Source organism: Acinonyx jubatus, chromosome D1 (assembly GCF_027475565.1).
Source record: "Acinonyx jubatus isolate Ajub_Pintada_27869175 chromosome D1, VMU_Ajub_asm_v1.0, whole genome shotgun sequence".
Taxonomy (NCBI): Eukaryota; Metazoa; Chordata; class Mammalia; order Carnivora; family Felidae; genus Acinonyx; species Acinonyx jubatus.
The window spans coordinates 55,777,090-55,804,147 of NC_069390.1; the positions used below are offsets into that span (position 1 = coordinate 55,777,090).

At 38.8% G+C, this 27,058-nt stretch overlaps 1 protein-coding gene across 7 annotated transcripts in view; it reads right to left on the bottom strand.

Moving 5' to 3' along the window:
- FAM168A (family with sequence similarity 168 member A) overlaps positions 1-27,058 on the bottom strand; it is a 203,157-nt gene that overhangs the window by 58,565 nt on the left and 117,534 nt on the right. For all 7 annotated transcript variants that reach the window (XM_053203659.1, XM_053203660.1, XM_027039790.2 and 4 more), the window contains one exon: positions 7,595-7,682. In XM_053203659.1, the coding sequence (XP_053059634.1) occupies positions 7,595-7,664 (70 nt within the window). In that variant the 5' untranslated portion in view covers positions 7,665-7,682. Of the gene's footprint in view, positions 1-7,594; positions 7,683-27,058 lie in introns of those variants that run through there.

Consider the following 27,058-nt stretch of genomic DNA (forward strand, 5'->3'; position numbering starts at 1 on the left):
GAAGAAAATGAGACTGAGAAAAATTAAAGAACTCACCCAAGGTCCTACAGCTAATTAGTGGCAGAGCCTGAAGTCCACCCCAGATCTGATAGATTCCAATATCTGTCTTCTTTTCAGCATCTATTCTAGATCTCTGGTGATGCTTGGACACTCTCAGCATCAGAACATTTTAAGGAAAAGGGAAGGGAAGGGGAGGGGAGGGAAGGAGAGGGGAAGGGGAGGGGAGGGAAGGAGAGGGGAAGGGGAGGGGAGGGAAGGAGAGGGGAAGGGGAGGGGAGGGAAGGAGAGGGGAAGGGGAGGGGAGGGAAGGAGAGGGGAAGGGGAGGGGAGGGAAGGAGAGGGGAAGGAGAGGGGAAGGGAAGGGGAAGGAGAGGGGAAGGGGAAGGGGAAGGGGAAGGGGAAGGGGAAGGGGAAGGGGAAGGGGAAGGGGAAGGGGAAGGGGAAGGGGAAGGGGAAGGGGAAGGGAAGGGAAGGGAAGGGAAGGGAAGGGAAGGGAAGGGAGGGGAGGGGAGGGAGGGGAGGGGAGGGGAGGGGAGGGGAGGGGAGGGGGAGGGGAGGGGAGGGGAGGGGAGGGAGGGGAGGGGAGAGGAGAGGAGAGGAGAGGAGAGGAGAGGAGAGGAGAGGAGAGGAGAGGAGAGGAGAGGAGAGGAGAGGAGAGGAGAGGAGAGGAGAGGAGAGGAGAGGAGTATGGAGAATTATTTAGGTCTTGTCTACATTGCAAACTTCTGGCAGAGAAATGTTTCTGAGGCCTTTCAGAAAAAGAAATGCCCCATTCTTTAAAGAGCCCCCTGGTATGGTAAATCTATGTGAAGGGTATTTAGGTGTTCACTGTACTTACTATCTTTATTAACTGGCTCAGGCTGCCATAATATAATACCACAAACTGAGTGGCTTTGACATTGATTTCTCGCTCTCTGGAGGATGGAAATATGAGATCAGAATGCCAGCCCAACTGGGTTCTAGTGAAGGTTCTTTTCCTGCCTTGCTAATGACAGCCTTCTTGCTGTGTCCTCACATGGCAGAGAGAGAGTTCTGGTGTCTCTCTTCCTATGAGAGCACTAATCCCATCATGAGGGCCCCATCCTCAGGACTTCAACTAAATCCAATTATCTTGCAAAGGCCCGAACTCCAAATAATATCACATTGAGAATTAGAGAGAGTGTCAACATATGAATTTGAGGAGACACAAATATTCAGTCTATAACACTATGTTTTAAGTGTTTTAAAGTATATGGACATAGTATATTCTCTGAATTCTCTTTTCCAAGATGCACAAGGAGCTAATTATAATCACTTCACAGGACTGTTGCAAGTATAAAAATATTGTCTGTAAAACACTGAGATCAATTTTTGGCACACAGTAAGTGCTCAGTAAAGGAGTTTAAAAAGGACGTGAAAATACTGTCATTTGACTAGCAGACAGCTGTTCACTGAAATATACTGTATTGCTGTATACCATGATTTACAATAGGAAATAAATATTTGGTCTTCATCTTTATTCCTAGTGCAAAGCTCCTAAAACCAGTGGAATTTCCTAAGTGATAAGAGCCATAAAGGTATCTTGACATTCAAAATAAACTCCTTTCAACCACATCTGTTTATGTTAATGAGTGACATCTGGAAAGCAATGGGGACAGGTTTGCCAGGGGAACCAAACATGTGATTGGAGAGTTGGAACTTTCAGTCCCACCACCCTGACCTCTGGGGAGAGGAAAGGGGCTGCAGCTTGAATCAACTGCCCATGGCCAATGGTTTAATCAATCATGTCTATGTAATGAAGTCCCCATAGAAGGCAAAAAGGACAAGATCTGGAGAGCTTCCAGGCTGGTGAACACATGGAGGTGCAGGGAGAGTGGCACCCTCTGGAGCTTCCGTGCTCGTTTCTACATTCCTTGCCCTATGCATCTCTTCCATCGGCCTGTTCCTGAGTTATATTCTTTTACCATAAACCAATAATCTAGTGAGTAAACTGGTTTCCTGCGTTCTTGAGCTGCTCTACCAGATTAAATGAACCCAAGGCAGTGGTTGTGGGAACCTCTGATTTACAGGCTATCAGTCAGAAGTACAAGTAACAACTTGGGCGTGCGATTAGCATCTGAAATAAAGACAGTGTTGTGGGATTGAGCCCTCAATCTGTGGAATCTGACACTAACTCCAAGTAGATAGTATCAGAATTGAGTTGAACTGTAGGATACCTGACTGGTATTGGAGAACTGCATGGTGTGAGGAAAAAACCCACACATTAGAACTGATGTCAGAATCATAATTGTGTAGTTATATTTTATTTCCGTCTCAGATTCCACAGAGAATTTCAAATCAGTTTTTCCAACCTCTGTTCCATGTGGCCACCACCCCATTACCTCTGAGGCAGATGAGACCACAATGAACTTGACCTTCCAAACTGCTGGCCAGAAGCAGGCTTCTAGCCCCTCCAAGGTAAGGCTCCTTAGTCCTAGAAACTGAAAAAACAACCCTCTCATCTAGCTTATCACTGGGAACAGTAAAAGGAGTACATATTTTAAAACATATCAGCTTACTATAACAGGAAGCACATATACTTTGAAATCATAAAGACCTGATATTTCCTCATCTTTTAGAAGCTATATACACTGGCCAAGTTTTATGACCTGAATTAAACCACCAATTAAACCACCATTAAAAGATGATCCTATGGGGTTTGTGATTAATAAGATTAATTATAGAAAGTACTCAGCATGTGTTTGCCAAATGGTAATACTCTTTAACATAACCATTACTGTTATTAACAATAACAAATGTTTACTCTAATGCATTACATTTGGCATTTGCTTATAAATTATCTTACTTGGGTTTTCTATTTCCAGCACTATGGAGAAGATAACCTGAAAATCTACTTACTACATAACATCTTGAAAAGCTGGATAACAAACACTTCATGTCATATAATAAACATAAGCAGAGTTGAGATTTTAAGAAAGAAAAAGAGATCCCCAGGAGTGAAAAACTGAAGAGGAAACTACCTCTCATAGCTGATGTTGGTCTGGGCAATTACAGGGCTTGCTTTATTTCGCCACTGGAGGTGGAGATGAGGCGTTGGGCTCTGGGAAGGACAACGGAACTCGAATTCCCTTCTAAAAAGCTGGGATCTTGGAAGAATCATATTGTCAGTTCAAAAAAAAGGGGGAGTGCCTGGGTGTCTGTCTCAGTTGGTTAAGCATTCAACTTCAGCTCTGCTCATGATCTCACGGTTCATGGTTTGTGCCCCATGTCCGGCTCTGTGCTGACAGCTCAGAGTCTAGAGCCTGCTTCAGATTCTGTCTCTCTCTGCCCCTCCCCTGCTCGCACTCTGTCTCTCTCTCGAAAATAAACAAACATTTAAAAAAATTAAAAAAAAAACGGACTCAAAAATACAGAGACAATGGAAACTTAGCTTAAAAAAGAAAGTTTCCTGAAGAATTTGAAACCTGGGCCTATGTGAAGTCTGAACTTACTCTATTTGTGTGGAGTTTATTCTTCCTATGTGGCCTTAGAATCTGTAGCAGAGAAATTAACTTAAAACATAGTTTCAGGCTTAGAAACAAAGACACTCCTCCCTCTTTCCCTTGGGAGGAATACTAATTATTTCACTTAATTTTCACAACTGTCCTATGGAGTAAGCAATATTATCTCAGTTTATAAAAGAAATTTAAGTTAAGGGAGATTAAGCAAGGTTAAGCTACGTTAAAGTCACCTAGCTATTATCTAACAGAGCTGGGATCTGAATCTTGTTGTCATTCATTCAAAAAAAAAAATTTTTTTTTAATGTTTATTTATTTTTGAGAGAGACAGAGACAGAATGTGAGTGGGTTAGGGGCAGAGAGAGAGGGAGACACAGAATCCAAAGCAGACTCCAGGCTCTGAGCTGACAGCACAGAGCCCAACGCAGGGCTTGAACTCACGAGCTGTAAGATCATGACCTGAGCCGAAGTCAGACGCTCAACCGAGTCACCCAGGCGCCCCTGGTTGTTGTTCATTCAATCAAAATGCATTTACCAAGTTCTATACTACGTGCCAAGCAGAAACAAGGTCCACTTCCTTCCCAATATATCACACAGCCTAATCTTTTTTGAGCAAATCAATAGATAAATGCAACTGTTTTCTTCTTTCTCAAGTTTAGCAATTCAGTGAGAATGAATGCAGCCAGAATCACAGGAAACCCACAGGATTCCCCTGGGCTCTGTCTGCCAAAGTGGCTCAGTCCTCTCTGCCAAAGGGACTTGGGTTGCTGAGACACTAAACTGGGAAGAAAAAGAGCAACTACTGCTCGGTAGGTCCTGGTTTTGGCATTAATTTCTTAAACACACAACAATTTTAGTATATCGTAAATATTTTCCAACAGAAATTTCAAAATATTTACTATTAATGTTAAGTAGGGACAATAAGGCTGTTGTGATAAACATAAACATATGAAATTGAAAGTAATAACAGCTATAGTTATATCAGGCTCAACATCCAACATATTTGAATGTTTTTTTGAGTTGACTCGCATTAAGAAAATCCTGATTTACAGACACAAGTAGCTACGACTATTTGTGTTTTTTAAAAAATTAACATGCATTCTTAGAAGCTTAACACACTGATCATCTTATTTGTATACATACTTTATAAAAATAGTTCTAAATATTTTTAATAAATCAAATCACATTACTTGAGGAATTTCTGAAGCACCTTCCTAGTGTTTTTACAGAGCAAAGTATGGAACAATTAGACAAAGGACACTTAGAGAACCCTCAAGTTTCTGTCTAGGAAGTTAGGATACACAGTAAAGTGCGAAGTTATAAGAAGGAACCAATACATTCCAAAATTCACTGCCAATGACTCTCTTCTGGGACAAAACTCTCTACTCCCTCTTTCACTTCCAATCCTGCCATGAAGACCATTATTAATCTACTTTTTGAGTGTCATTTCCCACTTTTCCCCTTTTCTTTTTTTTAATAAAAATTTTATTTCTTTTTTTAAGTAATCTCCTTCCCAGTGTGGGGCTCTAACTCATGACTCTCAGACCAAGAGTTGCATGTTCTTTTGACTGAGCCAGCCAGGCGCTCCCCCACATTTCCCCTTTCCTGCTCTTTTCTCCAACTAATCTCAAGTAATGACTGTATGTAATCTGACCATACCTTCTTACTTCCCCATGTGTTTATTCATATTGTTACCTTCACCTTGGATCTATAATCACTGTATTCTTGAAGGCCCATGCTATGCTAAGCACCATGCTGGGCAATCTAAATACATTTTCTTATTTATTTCTATTACCATATGTTTTACCCATCTTTATTTATTTGTAAATAATAACATTTTTTAAGTGCTTACTTTATGCCAGATATTATATGCTCAGTGCCTTACACTAGTTCATTTAATCCTTATGACAGCCCTAAATCAAAATAGTATCATACTGACACAAAAGTACACACATAGATCAATGGAATGGAATAGACAGTCCAGAAATAAACCCATGTTTATATGGTTAATTAATCTATGACAACGGAGGTAAGAATATACAATGGAGAAAAGACAGTCTCTTTAATAAATGTAGCTGGGAAAACTGGACAGCTACATGCAAAGGAATAAAAGTGGACCACTTTCTTAAGCCATACACAGAAATAAACTCAAAACAGATTAAAGACCTAAATGTGAGACAGGAAACCATAAAATTCTTAAAAGAAAACATCTCTCTGACACTGGCCATTGCAACATTTTTCTAGGTATGTCTCTTAAGGCAAGGGAAACAAAAGCAAAAATAAATTACTGGGACTACATCAAAACACAAAGCTTTTGCATAGTAAACCATCAACAAAATGGAAAGACAATCTATTGACTGGAAGAAAATACTTGCAAATGATATACCCAAGAAGGGGTTAATATCCAAACTATATAAAGAACTTACATAACCCAACACCAAAAAACCCCCAAATAATCCAATTAAAAATGGGCAAGGGATCTGCATAGACGTTTCTCCAAAGAAGACATATAAATGGCAAAGAGACACATGAAAAGATGCTCAGCATCACTCATCATCAGGGAAATTCAAGTCAAAACCACAATGAGATATCACCTCATGCTAAAATCAAAAACACAAAAAAGAACAAGTGTTGGTGGAAAAAAAAGACCCCTTGTGTACTGCTGATGAGAATGCAAACTGGTGCCATCACTATGGAAAACAGTACAGAGGTTCCTCAAAAAATTAAAAACAGAAATAACATATGATGCAATAATTCCACTACTGTGTATTTACCCAAAGAACACTAATTTGAAAAGATATATGCATCTGTATGTTTACTGGAGCATTTTTTTCCAATAGCCAAATTATAGAAGCAACCTAAGTGTCCACTGACAGATGAATGGATAAAAAAGATGTGGGGCGTGTGTGTGTGTGTGTGTGTGTGTGTGTGTGTGTGTGAATGGAGTATCACTCAACCATAAAAAAGAAGATCTTGTCATTTGCAACAACACAGATGGACCTAGAGGGTATTACACTAAAGTGAAGTAAGACAGAGAAAGACAAATACCCCATGGTTTCACTTATATGTGGAATCTAAAAAATAATTAAACAAACACAACACAAACAGACCTATAAATACAGAGAACAGACTAATGGTTATGGTTGCCAGAGGGGCGTTGGATGGGGGATGCAAAATGGGTGAAGGGGAGTGGGAGATACAGGTTCTAGATATAAAATGAATTAAGTCACAAGGATAAAAGGGACAGCATAGGGATAGTCAATGATAATGTAATAGTGTAGTATGGTGACAGATGGTAAGTACATTTGTGGTAAGCACAGCACAACAGATAGACTTGTCCAATCAGTATGTTGCATACCTGAAACTGAAGTAATACTGTGTGTCAACTATACTTCAATTTAAAAAAACAAACACCTAGAATAAAGAATAAGTGTGAGGAACAAAAAAAAAAAAAAAAAAGAAAGGAAGGAAGGCAGAAGGTAATATTATAATGGGAATACAAAGGCTCTGGAAGGTTAAAAAAATTTGCCTAAGGCCAAGTATGGGAGAGAATGATTCCAGGAAGAGTGCTCTCTGAGCTCAGAGCGGAGTTCTTAAAGAACAAGGTGATGCTATCAGGGGACAATGGCAGTCCAGACAGAGGGACAACATACACAAAGAGTGAAGTAGGAAACAGCTTGGTATGCAGTTAAGGAAAAAGATCAGCTTTCAGGATCAGCAGACCTGGGCTCAAATATCTATTTTTGGTTTTGTTTTATGGCCTCTTACTGTGACTATGGCTTTCTCAACTGTCAAATGGTGATAAGAAGCTGTACCATGAAAAACTGGTTTAAAATTAAACATGATATGTGAAACTGTGCATCACAGGGCTAGGTCCATGGTAGGTATTCAATAAATGTTACCTCCCTTCCTTTCCCCTAGATGACAATTCAACAATCCTTAGTTGTAAGAATGTCATTTCCATCTCCATTGAACCCCAGACATATCTCTCTTCTACAAGTTCCCAAGCTTTACCAGGGCTTTTGGAGGCACAGTATACCAAAAGTCATTCAGCAAGTTATTTGGTAATGCCCTTAACCACCGTTTTTCAAAATGAGAACTATTTTCACACCACTTACCTGTGTAGGCCATGTTCTTAGGGTTGCCATAAGGAGCCCCAGGCTGCACGGGGCTATAAACAGGGTTCATTGTGGAAGACTGAGGATCCTATACAGAAACAAAGAAAATAGCACTGATTATTGATTGTTCATTTTCCCTGACATCAGTTTCCCTTCTATAATCTTCAACTTATACTCACAGAGAACAACATGGTATAGCAGAAAGAAGCAAAAAGCCATTTGTTTGTACTTGGCCCTATGCTATACACTTTTCTCCTTATACAAATGAAGATACTGAGAAGCAGAGAGGTGATACAACTTGCCTAATGTCAACCCAGACCTTTTGGCTTTTAGTTCAGAACCAGACCCACTATCCCACAGATGACTCTGCCACTGGTATACTGTGTGGCATTGGCCAAGTCACTTCCCCTCTCCAGACTCTAACATCGTGATGTCAAATCAATTAGTTTAGACTCTCTGAGGTCTTTTCCAATGCTAAGGATGCCAGTCCGGGAGTTGGGAAAGGATGCACTTCTACTGTTCATCAGGGGAGTGTAAGAGCCAAACAACAAATACACAGACTATTAGGAAGAGCAGCAAGTGTCTCACCAACCCTTTGCACCTGCAGAGGACAAGATACCAGTTACTAACAGATTTGGGAAAAATGGAAATTTATCACCACTGAGAATTTTAATGCAAAACACAGTCAAGATCTCTTTCAAAATTTGTTCAACAGAAAGAAACCTGGAAATTTGTGTGCAGTAAGTATCACCTGCACAAGTGCTCTGTTAATTACCTTAATGAAGCACATTCTCCATTCTGATTAATGGAAAAATCTGTCATTAAACTCTGTTTTACAGCCTATTTGTCCCATCTTGTTTAGAGAACCATCTCTGACACATAGGCCAGTACATGTTTGAAAAACTTGTCTCTACAAATATATTACTTACACTTCATAAAAATCAAACAATTCTCTCCTAACTAGGCTCACATGGTGGATGGACAATTTTTTAGGTCATTAACTTCTCTTATAGCACCTCAGGACAGGAAACAAGTCAAATGTCAAGACAGGCAGTCAACAACTGGCTTGATGACAATTGCTCTGAGATTAATTAAGTCTCTCCAGGCTTCTGGAATGAGAGGTGGAGTAAAGATGGGTTCCCAAGGAGAGGAAGGCAGGGTGGTCAAACAGGCAAAAAGGAAAATGCTACTGGTTAATTCCAGAGGCTAGAACTTCCTGAAAGGTAGCCAATGGGCAGCCCTGGCAAATGACCCCAAGGCAACAGGCTAGATTAAACTACTACCAGTAAATGAACTGAAAACTTGAGGATGAAGGTTACAGGATATATACATATTTCGGCACAATTTAAGGAGAAAATACCCCTTGCATCCAGAGTTATCTAAGAATATGGCCAGGTTAACATTCTCTCTCTAAATATAAGCACTCTCCTTAAAAGATACTGGGAGAATTAAAAAAGATCTCAGAATGTCAAAATACACCACCAACCGTCAGGTGGTGCACACATGTAAATGATGATGGTGATGATGTGATGGCAGCAACAACACAGAAGACAACTTGTACACTTTTCCTGCCTTAGGTCTCTCTTCTACCCAACTAGTTCTTTGCTAAATAATGTGGCGTAAGCAAGACTGTTAAAGTGCTAAGCAGCACAACTGGCCCTGTAAACATCTAGTCACGCTCCTAATAAGAAGGTAATCCATGTTGCTGATTGGGCAAGGTATGAAAATGTTTTTCATAACCAAAGAAACTCAAAAACTTTGGAAATGGTTTCCTCCTGCTCCAAAATGAGGGCCTCAGCCTCAAAAGGATATCTTGACTGGGGAGCACTCCACAACAGCATTGATTCCAAGCCCTACTGATGACTGACAGAAATGAGATATTCCATGGGTTCAAAATTTGGATTAAGAATGTGACAGCCACTTCTGGGGAAGCTGCTTGCAGGAAGAGACGGTCCCTGGCTTTCAAAGGTAAGTCAACCCTTTACGAGAGAATCCACATACTCTTAATAGTTTCAGGGACAGACTAAACGTGAGTAGGAAGATCACAAGCTCTATGATCAGACAGATTTAGGTTCAAATCCTAGCACTGCCACCTACCAAATGTGGGACCACAGGCCACTAACCTTTCTGAGCTTCAGTTTCCTCTAGCCTCAAAATGGAAAATATTACATACTTTATAAAGGTGTTGTAAGGTTTTCTTAAAACAGATTTATTGAGGTATAATTTACATATAGTAAAACTTACCCCTTTGGGGTATATAGTTCTATGACCCCTGAAAATGTGTAGTCATACAAACACCACCACAAGTAAAATATAAAGCATTTTCATCACCCCAAAAAGTTCTCTCATCTTTGTATTCAATACCCTCCCACTGATTCCCAGCCTGTGACAACCACTGATCTGTTTTCTGTTGCTCTATATATACACACATAACAACTTTTACTTTATAGATGAAATAAGTGAAGCTGGAAAAAGGTAATGAACAGCCCAAGGTCACAAAGCAAGTTAAGGGCAGGGTCAAGACTAGCACCCCAAATGGATCAAAGACCTAAATGAAAGAGCTGAAATACAAAACTCATACAAGAAGGAAGAAAATATAGGCATAAACCTTTGTAACCTTGGATTGGCAATGGTTTCTTAAATATACCAAGAGTACAAACAACCAAAGGAAACAAAAATACACTGGATTAATCAAAACTAAAAACTTTTGTGCTTTAAAGACACCATTAAGAAAGTGAAAGACAACCCAGAGAAGGAGAGAAATTTGCTGACCATATACAGTTGACCCTTGAACAATGCAGGGGTTAGGGGTGCCAAACCCCTGTGCTGTCCAAAATCTGTAGGTAACTTTGACTCTCCCAAAACTTAACTACTAAGAACCTACTGCTGACTGGAGAATATAAACATTCGAATAACACGTATTTTGTCTATGTATTACATACTGTATTTTTGTAATAAAGCTAGAAAAAGAAAATGTTATTAAGGAAATCATAAGGAAAATACATTTACAGTATTATTGTACGGTAAAAAAAAAATCCACGCGTAAGTGGACCCACACAGTTCAAACCCATGTTGTTCAAGGGTCAACTGTATAGGATAGGGGATTAGGGTTTTTTTAAGGTGTTGCTGTTGTTGTTGTTGTTGTTTTAATTCTGAGAGAGCAAGGGCACAAGTGGGGAAGGCGCAGAGAGAAAGGGGGACAGAGAAAATTCCAAGCAGGCTCTGCACACACAGTGCAGAGATCGACATGGGGCTAGAACCCATGAACTCTGAGATCATGACCTGAGGCAACATCAAGAATCAGATGCTTGGGGCGCCTGGGTGGCGCAGTCGGTTAAGCGTCCGACTTCAGCCAGGTCACGATCTCGCGGTCCGTGAGTTCAAGCCCCGCGTCAGGCTCTGGGCTGATGGCTCGGAGCCTGGAGCCTGTTTCCGATTCTGTGTCTCCCTCTCTCTCTGCCCCTCCCCCGTTCATGCTCTGTCTCTCTCTGTCCCAAAAATAAATAAAAAACGTTGAAAAAAAATTAAAAAAAAAAAGAATCAGATGCTTAACTGAGTCACCCAAGTGCCCCGGGTATTGTATTTGTATATAAATATAAATATCTGTATTTAAAAAATATAAAGAACTCTTATCTTGGGGTGCCTGGGTGGCTCAGTCAGTTAAGTGTCCGACTTCCACTCAGGTCATGATCTTGCGGTTCATGAGTTTGAGCCCTGCATTGGGCTCTGTGCTAACAGTCCATAGCCTGGAGCCTGTTTCGAATTCTGTCTCCCTCTCTCTCTCTGCTCCTCCCCCAGTCGCTGTCTTTCTCAAAAATAAATAAACATTAAAAAAATTTTTTGGGGAAAAAAAAAATAGCTCTTATCTTTACTCAATAATAAAAAGGCCAATAACTCAAGTAAAAAATGGGCAAAGGATCTGAACACACATTTCTTCAAAGAAGTTATATAAATGATATAATGAGATACTACTTCTATACACTAAATGGCTAAAATAAAAAGATAACAAAAAGTGTTGACAAGTGTGTGAAGAAAATGGAACCCTCATACAAAGCTGGTGGGAATGTAAAATGACACAGTCACTTTAGAAATAAATCTGATAGTTCCTCAAATAATTAAACAGAGTTACGATATAATCCAGCAATGCCACTCCTAGGTATATAACAAAGAGAAATGAAAACACATGTCCACATGAATGTTCACAGCAGCATTATTCATGATAGTCAAAAGATGGAAACAGGGGTGGCTTAGTCAGTGAAGCATGCAACTTTTTTTTTTTTTTTTTTTTTTTTTTACATTTATTTATTGTTGAGAGACAGAGAGACAGAGCACAAGTGGGGAGGGGCAGAGACAGAAGGAGACAGAATCCGAAGCAGGCTCCAGGCTCTGAGCTGTCAGCACAGAACCTGACGTGGGGCTCGAACTCACAAACTGTGAGATCATGACCTAAGCCGAAGTTGGACCCTCGACCAACTGAGCCATCCAGGTGCCCCGAAGCATGTAACTCTTCATTTCAGCTCAGGATGATCTCATGGTCAGTCAGGGATCAAGCTCTGCATGAAGCCTTCTTGGGAGTCTCTCTCTGCCCCTCCCCCACCTCACTCTCTCTCTCTCTCTCTCTCTCTCTCTCTCTCTCTCTCTCTCTCAAAACAAAAACAAAAGAGGGAAACAACTTAAATGTTCAACTGGTGAATGGATAAATGGAATGTGATACATCCATACAATGAAATATTTGGCAATAAAAAGAAATGGAGTATTGATACATGATACAACATAAATGAATCTTGAAAACATTACATTAAGTGAAAGAAACCAGTCACAAAAGGTCACATATTACATGATTCCATTTATATGAAATTTCCAGAATAGGCAAACCTATACAGACAAAGGTAGATTAATGGTTGCCTAGATTAGTTCATGACACATGAAACCTAGTAACTTCCAAATCCACATTTTCTCACAATAATTATTATAACGTAACACTCAACCACACATCCACACCCACATACACCCTACTTTCGTAACATTTCTTCCTGATCACACCTTAAGCAATTCAAACCCACCATACCCAAAAGTAAACTCAGAATCTTTTCCCAGCCCCATTCTTTCATCCTGTATTGCCTGTCTCAGAGTTACTGACAATCCATCCACCTAGCACCTAAGACAAAAACCTGGAAGTTATCCTAAATGCCACCCACTCTTTCACACCTGATCATGAGCTCCCAAAAAACCCTACTGCCCGTTTTAAGTTTCATCATCTCTTGTCTAAACTACTACAACAGTGCCAAGAAGTCTATTTTTCCACAATCTAACCCAGTCTACCTCATCCTTGATATTCATTATTAAAACAAAGGTTGGATGGGTTACTCTCCTCAAAGGCTTTGGGAATAAAATCCAAATTCTTTCACATGGTGTACAATATTCTTTATGCTCTATGGGATAGGGCTTAGGAATCTATGCATTTATGTTTCCAAGGAGATTTTAAGCCCAAATAGTTTGAAGACAATGCCTGAGACTCTCTTTCCCAAATGTCATTTGTCCCACATAAACTTGATAGAGGAACAACAAATACTCCTCCCTACACTTGAGCTGGGAGAGGAGGAGAGACAAAATTTTCTAAAAAGTAAAATATATTGTATATCAGACAGTGGTAAATGCAGTAGAGAAATCCACTGAGGGTAGACAAGGAGTGCTGGTGGGGGGAGGGGAGGTGCAATTTTTTAAATGGCTAGAGAAAGTGTCATTGAGTGACATCTAAGCAATGAATAAGTTGAAGAAGCAAGCCATACAGCTGAGAGGAAACTGTCCAAGTAGAGGAAACAGCAAATGCAAATGCCCTGAAGTGGAACTATGTCTGAGAAACACCAGGGAGGCCACTTTATCTAGAAAGCAGTGAATGAAAGGGAAAAGAGTAGACAGTGACATCAGACAGGTAATAAGGGCCAAATCATGCAGAGCCTTGTAGACCAGTATAAGGAATTTGTTTTTTATTTGAAATAAGAAGCCACTGGAGTATTTTGCGCAGAAGAGTGACATGATTTGACTTCATTTTAAGACTACTTTGGCTGCTGAGCTGAGATCAGATGGCAGGAAGGCAAATGGAAAAGAAGGGAAATTAGTCAGGATGCTATTTGAAATAATCCATATGAAGAATAATGGTGGCCTGAAATAGGGTGGTAGCAGTGGTGATAGTGGTGGTGGAAAGTAGTCATATTTTGAAGAACAGGCTGACAGCTATTACCAATGGATTGAATATGGAGTATGAGAAGGAGAAAGACATTAAGGATGACTCCAAAGCTAACTTGAGAAATTGGAATAATAAAAATAACCACTTACTGGGATGAGAACTATGAAGAGAGCATGTTTGGGAGTGAAAAACAAATTTGGATTTGGACTTAAATTTGTGATACCTAAGAATACTACTATTGATTGATAGTACAATCTATCAATGATTGATAGTACATTACTACAATGATTGATACACAATGGGTATTGTGTAGGGATTAACCATTACCAATATTATAAATATTACCTCTATTACCGGCAGCTACTATTTACTGAACATCTACCAGGTGACAGGCACTGCGCTAGAGACTTACCTTATTAAGTCCCTATAAGTCTTAAAAGGTCACAGTGATCTTGCAATATAGGTATTATTTTCACTGTATTATAGATAAATAAACTTAAGTCTAGAGAAATAAAGCAAACTATCCAAAGTCTCATTACTAAGAATTGAGAAAGGTCAGTTTCATAACCAGGTCTGTCTGATTCCAATGTCTAAGCTACTTCCACCATGCTAGATGAAGTTCCTAGTCTCCCAAACCCAGCACTCGATTCTCCTCTGGAATGGCAGGCCCTGAGCCCTTCCCTTTAACTCAGGATCCCTTGTGACCTTGACAGATTCCTCTCATGGAGGCAGTTCATATCTACCTGCTGGGTCCCAGCGGGGCACACACAGTTACAAGAGAATAAAAGCACTGCCTGCCTGACTTCTACAATCTCAGCTGCCATACACTCACTACCCATCCGACCTGATTTCACTTCTTTAGTAAGAAAAGTAAGTGCCCACTGTGCACATCCTTCCTAGCTATCTCTCCAGAGCCAAGTATGGAGTTGCCCCTGCTTCCTGGGGCTGAACCACAGCAAGTCCACATTTCTTGTGCCAGCGAACACAACTGTGTAATAGCTTCCTTCTCATCTTATTCAGAATAAAATCCAAAATCCTTTTAAAAGTCTACAAGGCCTTCTATGATCTGATCTCACATGCCCACATCTCTGATTGCAACTCCTACTACTACTGCCTTGCTTTCTCCACTCCAATAACAATGACCTCCTTGTTCTCTGAACACAGCATGCATGCTTACATCTCAGGATCTTTGCACTTGCTCTTCCCTCCACCCAGAATGCCCTTCCCCCAGATATCCAAATAGTATACTCCCTCACTTCAATCAGGTCTCATCTCTTACCAGAAATGACTTCTTTACCTTAACCCACCTACCTAAAATACTTCCTCCAAAGATGTTATTCTCTGTCCCATCATCCTGTTTTACCTTTCCTATTGATACCTATCACTACCTTATATATTTTCTTACCTATTTATTTTCTCCCCAACTACAGTAAGTTCCATAACAATATGGATTCTGTTTGTCTTGTATCCCCAGCACCCAAAATATTACCCAGCACAGAATGGATACTAAATACATAGTAGTTGAATGAATAATGAACCATCCTTCATATTCTCCAAAAGACAACTCAGAAAAAAGCGTCAAAGTGCTTGCCACTTCTTGGCATATCCCAGTGAACTACTTGACTCCACATCTCCCCAGTATTTATTTCTATTGTCCACACTAGCCTCCATTGGTAGTTCACCTTTCTAATTGCAGAATAAGCAGTGGTGAGCCAGAATAACATGTGAGAGAGAAAACAGGTCCTAAAAACTTCCCTCCTGGTGCAGCTAGCAGCTTTCATACCCAGACCGTTCTGCAAGTGACCTGTTGCTGCTCCCCCAAAAAACACGTGAACTATTTCTTTCAAACCAACAGTAAAACCTATGAGCATAAAATGACAAGGAAAAAAAAAAGCCCATGGATTCAGGATGAATACTTCCAAGTATTCATGCACAACAGGTTGCAGCATTAAAAATTAAAAATTAAAAATTAGTGTTGTAGCCTGCAAACTACTTTAAAATTTTCAAAGAATTTTACCATTTACAAAGTGTTTTACAGTTTATGAAAATTTTAACTACTATTTCACTTGATACTTTGAGGTAAGCAATGCAAATTAACTTCATTTGACAGATAAAGGAATGAAAGCTCAAATGTTTATTGCACTTTGGATGGGTACTGTACAGAAAAGAGAAAGATGGTGTCTGCCCAAAGAAGGTTATGGTCTAGCTGGGGAATTTTTAAAGTTCAATAAAAATAAAGATGCCAAAAATAATACGAGGAGACAGAAATTCTGGAATGCTTAAATTGCTCAGCAAACCTTCTACCTAAAAAGCAACAAAACTGGATAAAATTGTCAAAAACAACCAATTCAGGCCTCTGAAAATTAACCAAAGGCATACATACATCAAATTGAGAAAGGATTATTCAGGAAAAATTATTGAACCATACTAAGAACGTGAGAATCTGTGGCATTTTAGCCTAGAGCTGCCTTTATCTCCCAACCCCCAGCTTCCTGGGAGTAATTCCGTCAGAGCAGACCAGGCCAGGCCAAGAGGATGACTGGAGCCAGAGTGGGCTGATTTAATCTGAAGCTGAGCATAGAAAATCAGCTCTAGATACTGCCCAGCATCACAATAAGGTGACAATCTGGGGAACAATAGTAAACAATCCAGGAAGGCCACTACTGGAGCTAGACTAAGGTCATACTATTAGTATTAGGTAGGGCAGGCAACAGAGCAGATAAACCAGAAATTTAAAAGGGCATACTAGGGAACCAAACAGCCATAATGGGTCTTGGTAAAACCTACTATGGGATCCCTGGTGGTAAAACTTCACAGTTGCTAAGGAGAAACTGGAGAGGGTCCTAGCTATCTACTGACTCTATGTGAATGTAAGGCCTTGAACACACTGAAACTAAAGGCTGATGCAGAATTGTAAGTTGTCTGAAATTTGAATGCATTCCCCAAATGACAAACAGATCCTATAGCAAAGAGTACAAAATTTCCTGGCCTAGGGGTTAAGCTAATCATTGACCACTAATCTACACTGACCCAGGGATGACTTTTAAGAAGCCAAGTTTAAAAATTAAAACAATAGTTTTAAAAGTGTGACCAGAATAAACTACATTCATGTTAAATAAATAACTAAATATTCATGTTTAAAAAAAAGACATCAGTAGTCACACACTGCAGAAGAGATAGTCACTACAGAATAGTCTAAGCAAGTTACTAAATAAACAAAAACACCCAGGAACAATATCCCCCAACCTCCAAGGGGGAAGAATCTGAATCAAGAGTTGCTACAATATATTATCTAGAACATGTAGTTTTCAACCAAAAAAAAAAAAAAAAAAAAAATGAATCATGCAAAGAAACAGTGAAGTGTGCCCCTTTACTAAGGAAAAATAAAAGACCATAGATACTGACTCAAGGGAGCCCAGATATTGGAATCAGCAGATAAATATTTTAAAACAGCTATTATAAATTAATAAAAGGAAACCATATTTAAAGAATTAAATGAAAGTATGATCACAATAACTCATCAAATAGAGAATATCAACATATAGAAATTATAAAAATAAAAGAACCAAATGGAAACTGTATTCTGAAATAAAATATTCAAGGATTCAACAACAAATCTGAGCTGACAGAGAAAAAAATCATCAAATCCAAAGACAGATCAATATAGATTATACAATCTGGAAAACAAAAATAAAAATAAACCGAGTGAGTGACCTGTGGGAAATATCAATCAAACCAACATGTAAGTAATGGGAGTTCCAGAAAGAGGAAAGAAAAAAAATGAGCAGAAAATATTTGAAGACATAATGGCTAAAAGCTTCCCAAATTTGATTTTAAAAACAAATAGGGGTGCCTGGGTGGCTCAGTGGTTGAGGGTCCAACTCGATTTCGGCTCAGGTCATGATTTCGGCTCAGGGTCAAGTCCTGTTTCTGGCTCCACACTGGGCATGGAGCCTGCCTGAAATTTTCTCTCTCTCTTCCTCTGCTCCTCTGCCCTGCTCTGCTCATGCTCTCTCTCTCTCCCTCTCAAATTAAAAAAACAAGAAAGAAAACATTAAACTACACATGTAAGATAGATAATGAACTCCAAGTTGGTTAAACACAAAAAATATCCATACCTGTGTACATCACAGTAAAAACTGCAGAAAGCCAAAGAGAAATTTTTGAAAGTGGCAAGAGAAAACAATCTGTCAGATAAAAGGGAACAAGATTAACAGCTCACTTCTCATCAGAAATAATGGAGGCTAGAGGCAGTGGAATGATATATAAAATGTGCTAAAACAAAAAAAGCAAACATATTAATCAAGATTTATAACCCCCTTGGAACCACAGAAGAGCCTGAAAAGCCAAAGCAATCCTGAGAAAGAACAAAGCTGGAGGTATCACAATTCCAGATTTCAAGATATACTATAAAGCTGTAGTAATCAAAACAAGTATGGTATTGGCACAAAAAAACAGACACACAGATCAATGGAACAGAATAAAGACCCCAGAAATAAACCCACATTTCATGGTCAATTAATCTATGATAAAGGAGACAAGAATATACAATGGCTAAAAGACAGTCTTTTCAATAAATGGTGCTGGAAAGACTGGACAGCTACATATAAGAGAATGAAACTGGACCACTTCTGAACACCATACACAAAAATAAACTCAAAACAATAAAGACGTAAATGTGAGACTTAAAACCATAAAAATCCTAGAGAACACAGTTATCTCTCTAATATCAGCCATAGCAACATTCTTCTAGATATGTTTCCTAAGGCAAGGGAAACAAAAGCAAAAATAAACTATCGGGACTACATCAAAATAAAAAGCTTTTGCACAGTGAAGGAAACCATCAACAAATGAAAAGACAACACACTGAATGGGAGAAGATAGTTGCAAATGATGTATCTGATCAGGATCTGATATCCAAAATATATAAAGAACTTATACAACTTGGGACGCCTGGGTGGCTCACTGGGTTAAGCAACTGACTTCAGCTCAAGTCATGATATCACAGTTCATGAGTTTGGGCCCCACATCAGGTTCTGTGCTGACAGGTCAGAGCCTGGAGCCTGTTTCAGATTCTGTGTCCCCCTCTCTGTCTCTGCCCCTCCCCCACTTGTGCCCTGTCTCTCTCTCTCTCTCTCTCAAAAATAAACATTAAAAAATTTTTTAAAAAGAACTTATACAACACCAAAAAAGCAAAAAAAAAAAAAAAAATTACAAACAAACAAACAACAATCTGATTAAAAAATGGGAAGAGGACCTGAACAGACATTTTCCAAAGACATAAAGATGGCCAACAGATACATGAAAAGCTCAGTATCAGTCACTGACAGGGAAATGCAAATCAAAACCACAATGAGATACCATCTCATGCCTGTATGAATGGCTAAAATCAGGAATACAAGAAACAACAAATGTTGGTAAGCATGTGGAGAAAAAGGAACCCCCATGCACTGCTGGTGGTAATGCAAATTGATACAGTCACTGTGGAAAACAGTATGGAGGTTCCTCAAAAAATTAAAGATATATGATCCAATAATTCCACTATTGGGTATTTACCCAAGAAAAATGAAAACACTAATTCAAAAAGATATATGCACCCCTATGTTTACTGTAGCATTACTTACAATAGCCAAGACATGAAAACAACCTAAATGTCCATAAATAGACAAATGGATAAAGAAAACATATACACACACACACACACATACAATGGAATACTACCCAGCCATAAAAAAGGATGAGATCATGCCATTTGACACAACATGGATGGACTTAGAGGGTATTATGCTAAGCGAAATAAGGCAGACTGAGAAAGACAAATATCATTATGATTCCATTCATAAATGGAATCTATAAAAAATAAATAAAACAGAAAGCAGAATCAGGACTATAAACAAAAAACAAACTGATAGTTGTCAGAGGGGAGGGTGTTGGAAGGGCTGGGCAAAAGGGTGTGGAGAGGAGAGGGAGATACAGGCCTCCAGTTATAGAATGAGTGAGTCATGGGAATATAAAGCAGAGCGTGAGGAATACAGTCAGTGACAATGTAATAGCATTATAATGGGACAGATGATAGCTATACTTGGGTGAACATAGTATAATGTATAAACTTATCAAACCACTAAGTTGTATACTTAAAATATCTAACACTGTGTCAACTTTACTCAAAAAATAAAATAAAAATAAAAAATAGAGGCAGCTGGGTGGCTAAGTGGGTTAAGCATCCATCTTCAGCTCAGGTCATGATTTAGCAGTTCGTGGGTTTGAACTCCACATTGGGCTCTGTGCTGACAGCTCAGAGCCTGGAGCCTGCTTCAGATTCTGTGTCTCCCTCTCTCTCTGTCCCTCCCCCGCTTGCACTCTCCCTCTCTCTCTCAAAGATAAACATTAAAAAAATAAATTAAAAATTAAATATCCTCCTTAAAAAAAGATTTATAACCCCAGCAAAACTATATTCAAAACTGAAGGCAAAAATAAAGGCATTCCCATATAATGACTGAGATAATTCACTGGCAGCAACCTGCCTTTCTAAAAATACTAAAGATGGCACAAAAACAGACACTCAGATCAATGGAACAGAATAGAGAACCCAGAAATGGACCCACAGACGTATGGCCAACTAATCTTTGACAAAGCAGGAAAGAATATCCAATGGAATACAGACCGTCTCTTCAGCACATGGTGCTGGGAAAACTGGATAGCGACATGCAGAAAAATGAACCTGGACCACTTTCTCACACCATACACAAAAAGAAACTCAAAATGGATGAAACACCTAAATGTAAGATAGGAAGCCATCAAAATCCTCTAGGAGAAAGCAGGCAAAAAACTCTTTGCTCTTGGCCGCAGCAAATTCTTCCTCAACACGTCTCCAGAGGCAAGGGAAACAAAAGCAAAATGAATTATTGGGACCTCATCAAAATAAAAAGCTTCTGCACAGCGAAGGAAACAATCAGCAAAACTAAAAGGCAACCAACAGAATGGGAGAAGATATCTGCAAATGACATATCAGATAAAGGGTTAGTATCCAAAATCTATGAAGAACTTATCAAACTCTATACCTAGAAAACAAATAATCCAGTGAAGAAATGGGCAAAAGATATGAATAGACACTTCTCCAAGAAGACATCCAGATGGCCAACTGACACATTAAAAATGCTCCACATCACTCATCATTAGGCAAATACAAATCAAAACCACAATGAGATACCACCTCACACCTGTCAGAATGGCTAACATGAGCAACTCAGGCAACAACAGATGTTGGCGAGGATGCAGAGAAAGACAATCTCTTTTGCACTGCTGGTGGAATGCAAACTGGTGCAGCCACTCTGGAAAACAGTATGGAGGTTCCTCAAAAAATTAGAAATAGAACTACCCTACGACCCAGCAATTACACTACTAGGTATTTATCCAAGGGATACAGGTATGCTGTTTCGAAGGGGCACATGCACCCCAATGTTTATAGCAGCACTATCAACAATAGCCAAAGTATGGAAAGAGCCCAAATGTCCATTGATGGATGAATGTATAAAGAAGATGTGGTGTGTGTGTGTGTGTGTGTGTGTGTATGTATGTGTGTATATATATATAATGGAGTATTACTCGGCAATCAAAAAGAATGAAATCTTGCCATTTGCAGCTACGTGGATGGAACTAGAGGGTATTAAGCTATGTGAAATTAGTCAGAGAAAGACAAATATATGACTTCACTCACATGAGGGCTTTAAGACACAAAACAGATGAACACAAGGGAAGGGAAGCAAAAATAATATAAAAACAGGGAGGGGGACAAAACAGAAGAGACTCTTGGGGCGCCTGGGTGGCTTGGTCGGTTAAGCGTCCGACTTCGGCTCAGGTCATGATCTCATGGTCCCTGAGTTTGAGCCCTGCGTCGGGCTCTGGGCAGATGGCTTAGAGCCTGGAGCCTGTTTCAGATTCTGTGTCTCCCTCTCTCTCTGCCCCTCCCCTGTTCATGCTCTGTCTCTCTCTCTGTCTCAAAAATAAATAAACATTAAAAAAAAAATTTAAAAAAAAAGAGTCTTAAATATGGAGAACAAACAAAGGATTACTGGAGGGGTTGTGGGAGCGGGGATGGGCTAAATGGGTAAGGAGCATTAAGGAATCTACTCTTGAAATCACTATTGTACTAAATGCTAACTAACTTGGATGTAAATTTAAAAAATAAGATAAAAAATAAATTAAAACAAATAAATAAATAAAAATACTAAAGAAATACTGAGGCTATCAGGCTGAAAGGAAACGGTACCAGAGAGTAATTCAAATCCACGTGAAAAAATAAAGAACACCTGTAGAGGTGATTATGTAGGTAAAGAATATAAATATTTTTCTCTTATATACTGTCTTTTAAATTTATGAAAACAATAACTCCAAAACTGCATTATTGGGCATATTATATATAAAGATTTGACTTATATAAAAACAAGTAAAGGAGAGGGGGGAATGGAATTATATTGAGACAAAGTTTCTATATTTTACTGAAATTCATTTAGTTTGTATCTGAGTAGATTATATGTGAAGCAGACTGTAATAAATACAATAATTTGTAATAAATTAAGATATACATTTAATTCCCAAAACAACAAAGAAAGTATCAGCAAGAAAAAGGAAAAAACCAATGATACATATCACAACATGAATTAACCTTGAAAATATCATGCAATAAAAGCAGATGGAGCAAAAGACCACATACTATATGATTCTATTTATATGAAATGTTCAGAAAAGGCAAATTTATAGAGGCAGACAGATCTTTGGTTACCTGGGATTTGGGGTAGGAATGGGGATTGATAGCACATGGGAGCAAGAGATCTCTATAGGGTAATAAAAATGGTCTAAAACTGGATTTTAGCGATAGTTGCACAATTCTGTAAATTTACTAAAATCACTGAATTGTATACTTAAGGGTGAATATTATCATATATAAGTTATATCTCAATAAAGTGGTTTAAAAATACAAAAAGAAATAGTTCCAGATTTTTTATAAGCTAAAAGTATTCTCATTTAGTTCAACACCTTCATTTTATACACATGAAGATACCTCCTGTGCCAGGCTCTGTGCAAAGTGTTACAGAGATAACAGGACACAATTTCTATTCCTGAGGTATGTATAAGAAAGAAACAGACATAGAAATTGACAACTAAAAGCAATACAGTACTGTTATTATATTGAGTGTTTAGAATTTATAACTAACTAAAGGATGGTAGTCAGGGAAAGAACGCTATAACTACCACTAGGTGGCAAAACACTCAGTTAAAGGATTCTAATTCCTAGTGCCTCCTGTAGTTAGGTGTGGCTACGTAATTAGTTTTGCTCAATGAGACACAATTCAAATATCGTTAGCCTTCTATTAAAGGCTACTTAAAGGGAACAGTGTTATCTGGAGGCCCAGCTTTCTCCACTTACTCCTTCCTGCTATCTAGAATTAGGACACAATGGATTGGGATTCATCAGCCTTCTCTTCCATGATGTAACCTTGAGAATAGAAGTCTCAAATCAAGGATGGTAGAAGGAGCCTGTGTCCTTGATGATTTCATGGAACAATCAGGTCAGGCCTGGACTGCCTACCTCTGAACTTCTTTTACATGAGAGAATAAAACCTTATATTTCCAACCCACTGTTATTTTAGACTGTTGTAGCTGAACCTGGTTCTATTTGAGGGAGAGATGTTGAAGATTTAAAAAACTGTCATTCGATCTGTTTTGAATGATGATGGGAATTCTACAGAAGGCAAAGGAAAGGGCATTCATGAAACTAAGTCATGAGCGAGCAAGGCAGGATGTCAAGCAGCTCTGAACAACTGGAGCACAGAATCTAAGTGAAAACATGATAGGGATATTATCACCCTATACTCATTTCTCAGTTGTGTCTACACAGTTCTTATGAAGAATCTCAGAAGGCCAGATAGGGCATGACTACAGGCCATTTTATGATCCCAGAGCTCTCTGAGCTTCTGTTATAAATACTCGTTGCAGCCGTAATTTGCTTGTGCAACTCTTTTCTTCCTGCTACATTTGAAGCACCATGAGGTTAAGGGACCATATGTTTTATCCACTCCTAAATTTCTAGAAAAGGGCCTGGTATAAAGCAGGGTGCTCAGTAAACATTTGTTGATTAGGCAAGATGAATGAATTAATGGGTAAATAAAAATAAACCTTTATTGGAATTCAACAGTTTCATATCACATTAACTTCTTCTGAGCAAACAAATTTAAGAAAAGTCCATTTCAGTGGGTTTTTCCCCTTAATTTTATCAGTATGATGATACACAAGGAAGGCCAGTTTTTATAATAGATGTCTGCTTCTTTATACGTCTGCCAAATGTAATCAAACTACCCATTAGATTTCCACATTTTACAGCTCTGTATATATCATTTCATCTTAGAAAATGTTTCAATTTAAAGGTGAAAATGGAGGGGAACTCTGATTTCTAGGATCTGCTAAGAGGATCTCAATATCAAAAAGGTTTCCACTGTTAACAGAAAGCTCTTTTCATGTAAAACTTCAACAACCATCTCTTGTGCCTGCCTGCCTGTAAATGATATGCTCATCTGCAAAATGTCACATTCTAACCACCAGAGCATTCAGTCCACCGAAACAGCTTTAAGAAAATGGCTTTTCTTTTTTAATATAAGCGATGAATCATAGGAATCTACCCCCAAAACCAAGAGCACACTGTATACACTGTATGTTAGTCAACTTGACAACAAATTATATTAAAAAAAAAAAGAAAATGGCTTTTTTGCTAATCAAAAACACAACAAAATTGTCTCTCCAGTCACATGTTTGCAAATAATACAAGATTTCTTCTCAGGGTTTTTTTTTTCTAAGGGCAAACAAATTTCAGAGGGAAACTCCCTTAATATACAATCCAAGTATCCATTAAACCTCGCAAGTAGTTGGGACTTACATTGTCATTTCTCTGCCCTTAAAAGAACTCACCTTTTAATGGGGAAACACCTGCATATAAAAATTACTATAATAAAAGTGCTATACTAAAAGTGTTTAAACAGAGCAAGGATGTCATTCTGCTTTGCAGAAGAATTAAGAAAAGCTTTCACAGTGTAGCAGTTTTACAGCTTAAAAGGATGGTGCAAGAGTTAACAATTACTAAGAATCAGAGAAGTTAAATAATTTGTTCAAGATCCCATAGATAGCTAGTGGCAAGCCAAGGACTAAAACCTGGGTCTTTAGATCCCAAGTCTAGTCTTTTCTATGACATCATGCTATTTCCCAATCCAGAAGGGATACCTAAAATGGCTGTAATCTTAAAATAGCCTTTTCCTGCCTTCACACTTTATAATCCAGCAGGTATTATCTTTTTTGAGTTCCCCTGAACACGCCATACTTTCCTGCCTCTGAGTCTTTCCAACACTGCTGTTTGCTGTGCCTGACTGAAATACCATCCTTCATCATTCAGGGGTTCTCCCTGATCTACCCTATCTCTTAATCTGGATAATTCCTCCTCTTCTCTTCAGGGCTCAATTAGATGTCACTTTCACTGGGAAGCTTCTGTAGTATTTATCACACTCTTGACATAATTATATCACACTCCCAACTCCTGCCAAGTCCATGAAAGCAGAGATGTGTCTTGTCAGACTTTTATTCCTAATACCTAGCACAAAGTCAGGAACACAGTGTGTGCCTGGGAACTATTCACTGAACAAACTGATTGCATACCACAGTTTCACAACCGCATAATACAATGATCTTAAATTATCACATACCTCTGAAGCAAAGTTATAATTTGCTAGACATGGATTGCTATAGGCAGACTTGCTATATAACATCCCAAGCTATAGAAATAGTCAACACGCATTTCTAGAGAAGCTATAAATCAGAGCCTCTCTTTAATGGTTACTGACAAGAGGCTAGATTTGCAATGCAAATATATAAGCCAGATTTTATCTTCTTAGAAGAGGCCTGTAATATAATATAAAAGTACCAGTGCTACTTTTCAAAAGTACAACTGCCATATTACCTATGACATCCAGCTGCAGAGAGCTAGTTGGAAGAGGCCTATGGTCATGGCATCCAAATACCTTTATTTATTTATTTTTTTGAAGGAAAACAAAAACAAAAACTGAGGCACAGAGAAAGGAAGGGACTACCCCAGAAATACATGGCAAGTTAGGGTCATGGATTGGGTCCTTAACAAAACCCAGGTCTCCAACTTTACACTGGAGGCTTTCTACCATCTCTCCTTGATATCATTCTCTGCATGGACAGATGAACAGATGATTAGATGGGAAGACAAGACAAATGAACAAGATAGCTATATGAAAACACAGTCCCAATAAAACCCCTCTTCCCCCTTTTGCTGGTAATAAGTCTTACGTGGCATTTTAGACTGATCTGTCATGAGACACAGGATACTAAGGAAATCTAAAGAAATAAAGGTATTCATTGAAGTACCTATTCAGTCAAAGTGTTCTACCAGAATATGTTAGTTCTCTGAAGCAAACCCACAAAGCCTACTAGACTGGCAATTCTCAACAGCAAGTTTATAGCACACAAAGTTATGATCCTTCCTAGGGAAGCAACATGTGCAAAGTGCTACCTAGAAACTTCACATAATAGTTAAGAACATAGGTTTTTAAGTCATAGCACATGTGAGGCCTTGTATGCCACACTTAATTTCAGTTTCCTCTTCTGTAGAGTGGAAATACTAGTGTTAACTATATCCTAGGATTGTTGGGAGGACTAAATAAGACAATACATGTTTTGCCAGAGTACAAACACGTAACAAATTGTTGATTTTTATCATTATTGCATCTGGGGAAACATCCTCATCACATATGATTTTCAATGCCTTGGACCCACAATTTCTATAGAGACAGGACTGTTAGATTTTAGACTTTAGACTGTTCTCTTCCTGGGTCTGAGGTTTCAGAAGGGTAATTAGCCTCAAGAGGCTAAGAGGAGTATTAATTTCACCTTGAGGCCATCTGTTCCAGGAATGCAATTATCTCCTCATCTATAACACGGAAATTGAGCCCTACCATATAATCTAAAGAAATGCTATGAAGATAAACAGGGAGTGACAAAAAATTAAATTAATAAAGTGACATATTTGTGTTTTAGAATGACATTTCATGAGAAGTTGGAGGATGAACTGGCAGAAAAGAAATAAGAACTAAAAAGGAAGAGTGGAAATACAAAAGGAAAGAACACAGAAATTGTTTTAGAGTCATAACTGATACGTTTTAGAAACTCTATACAGGGCTCAATGAGGAGAAAGTAAGGAGTTTCTAGGT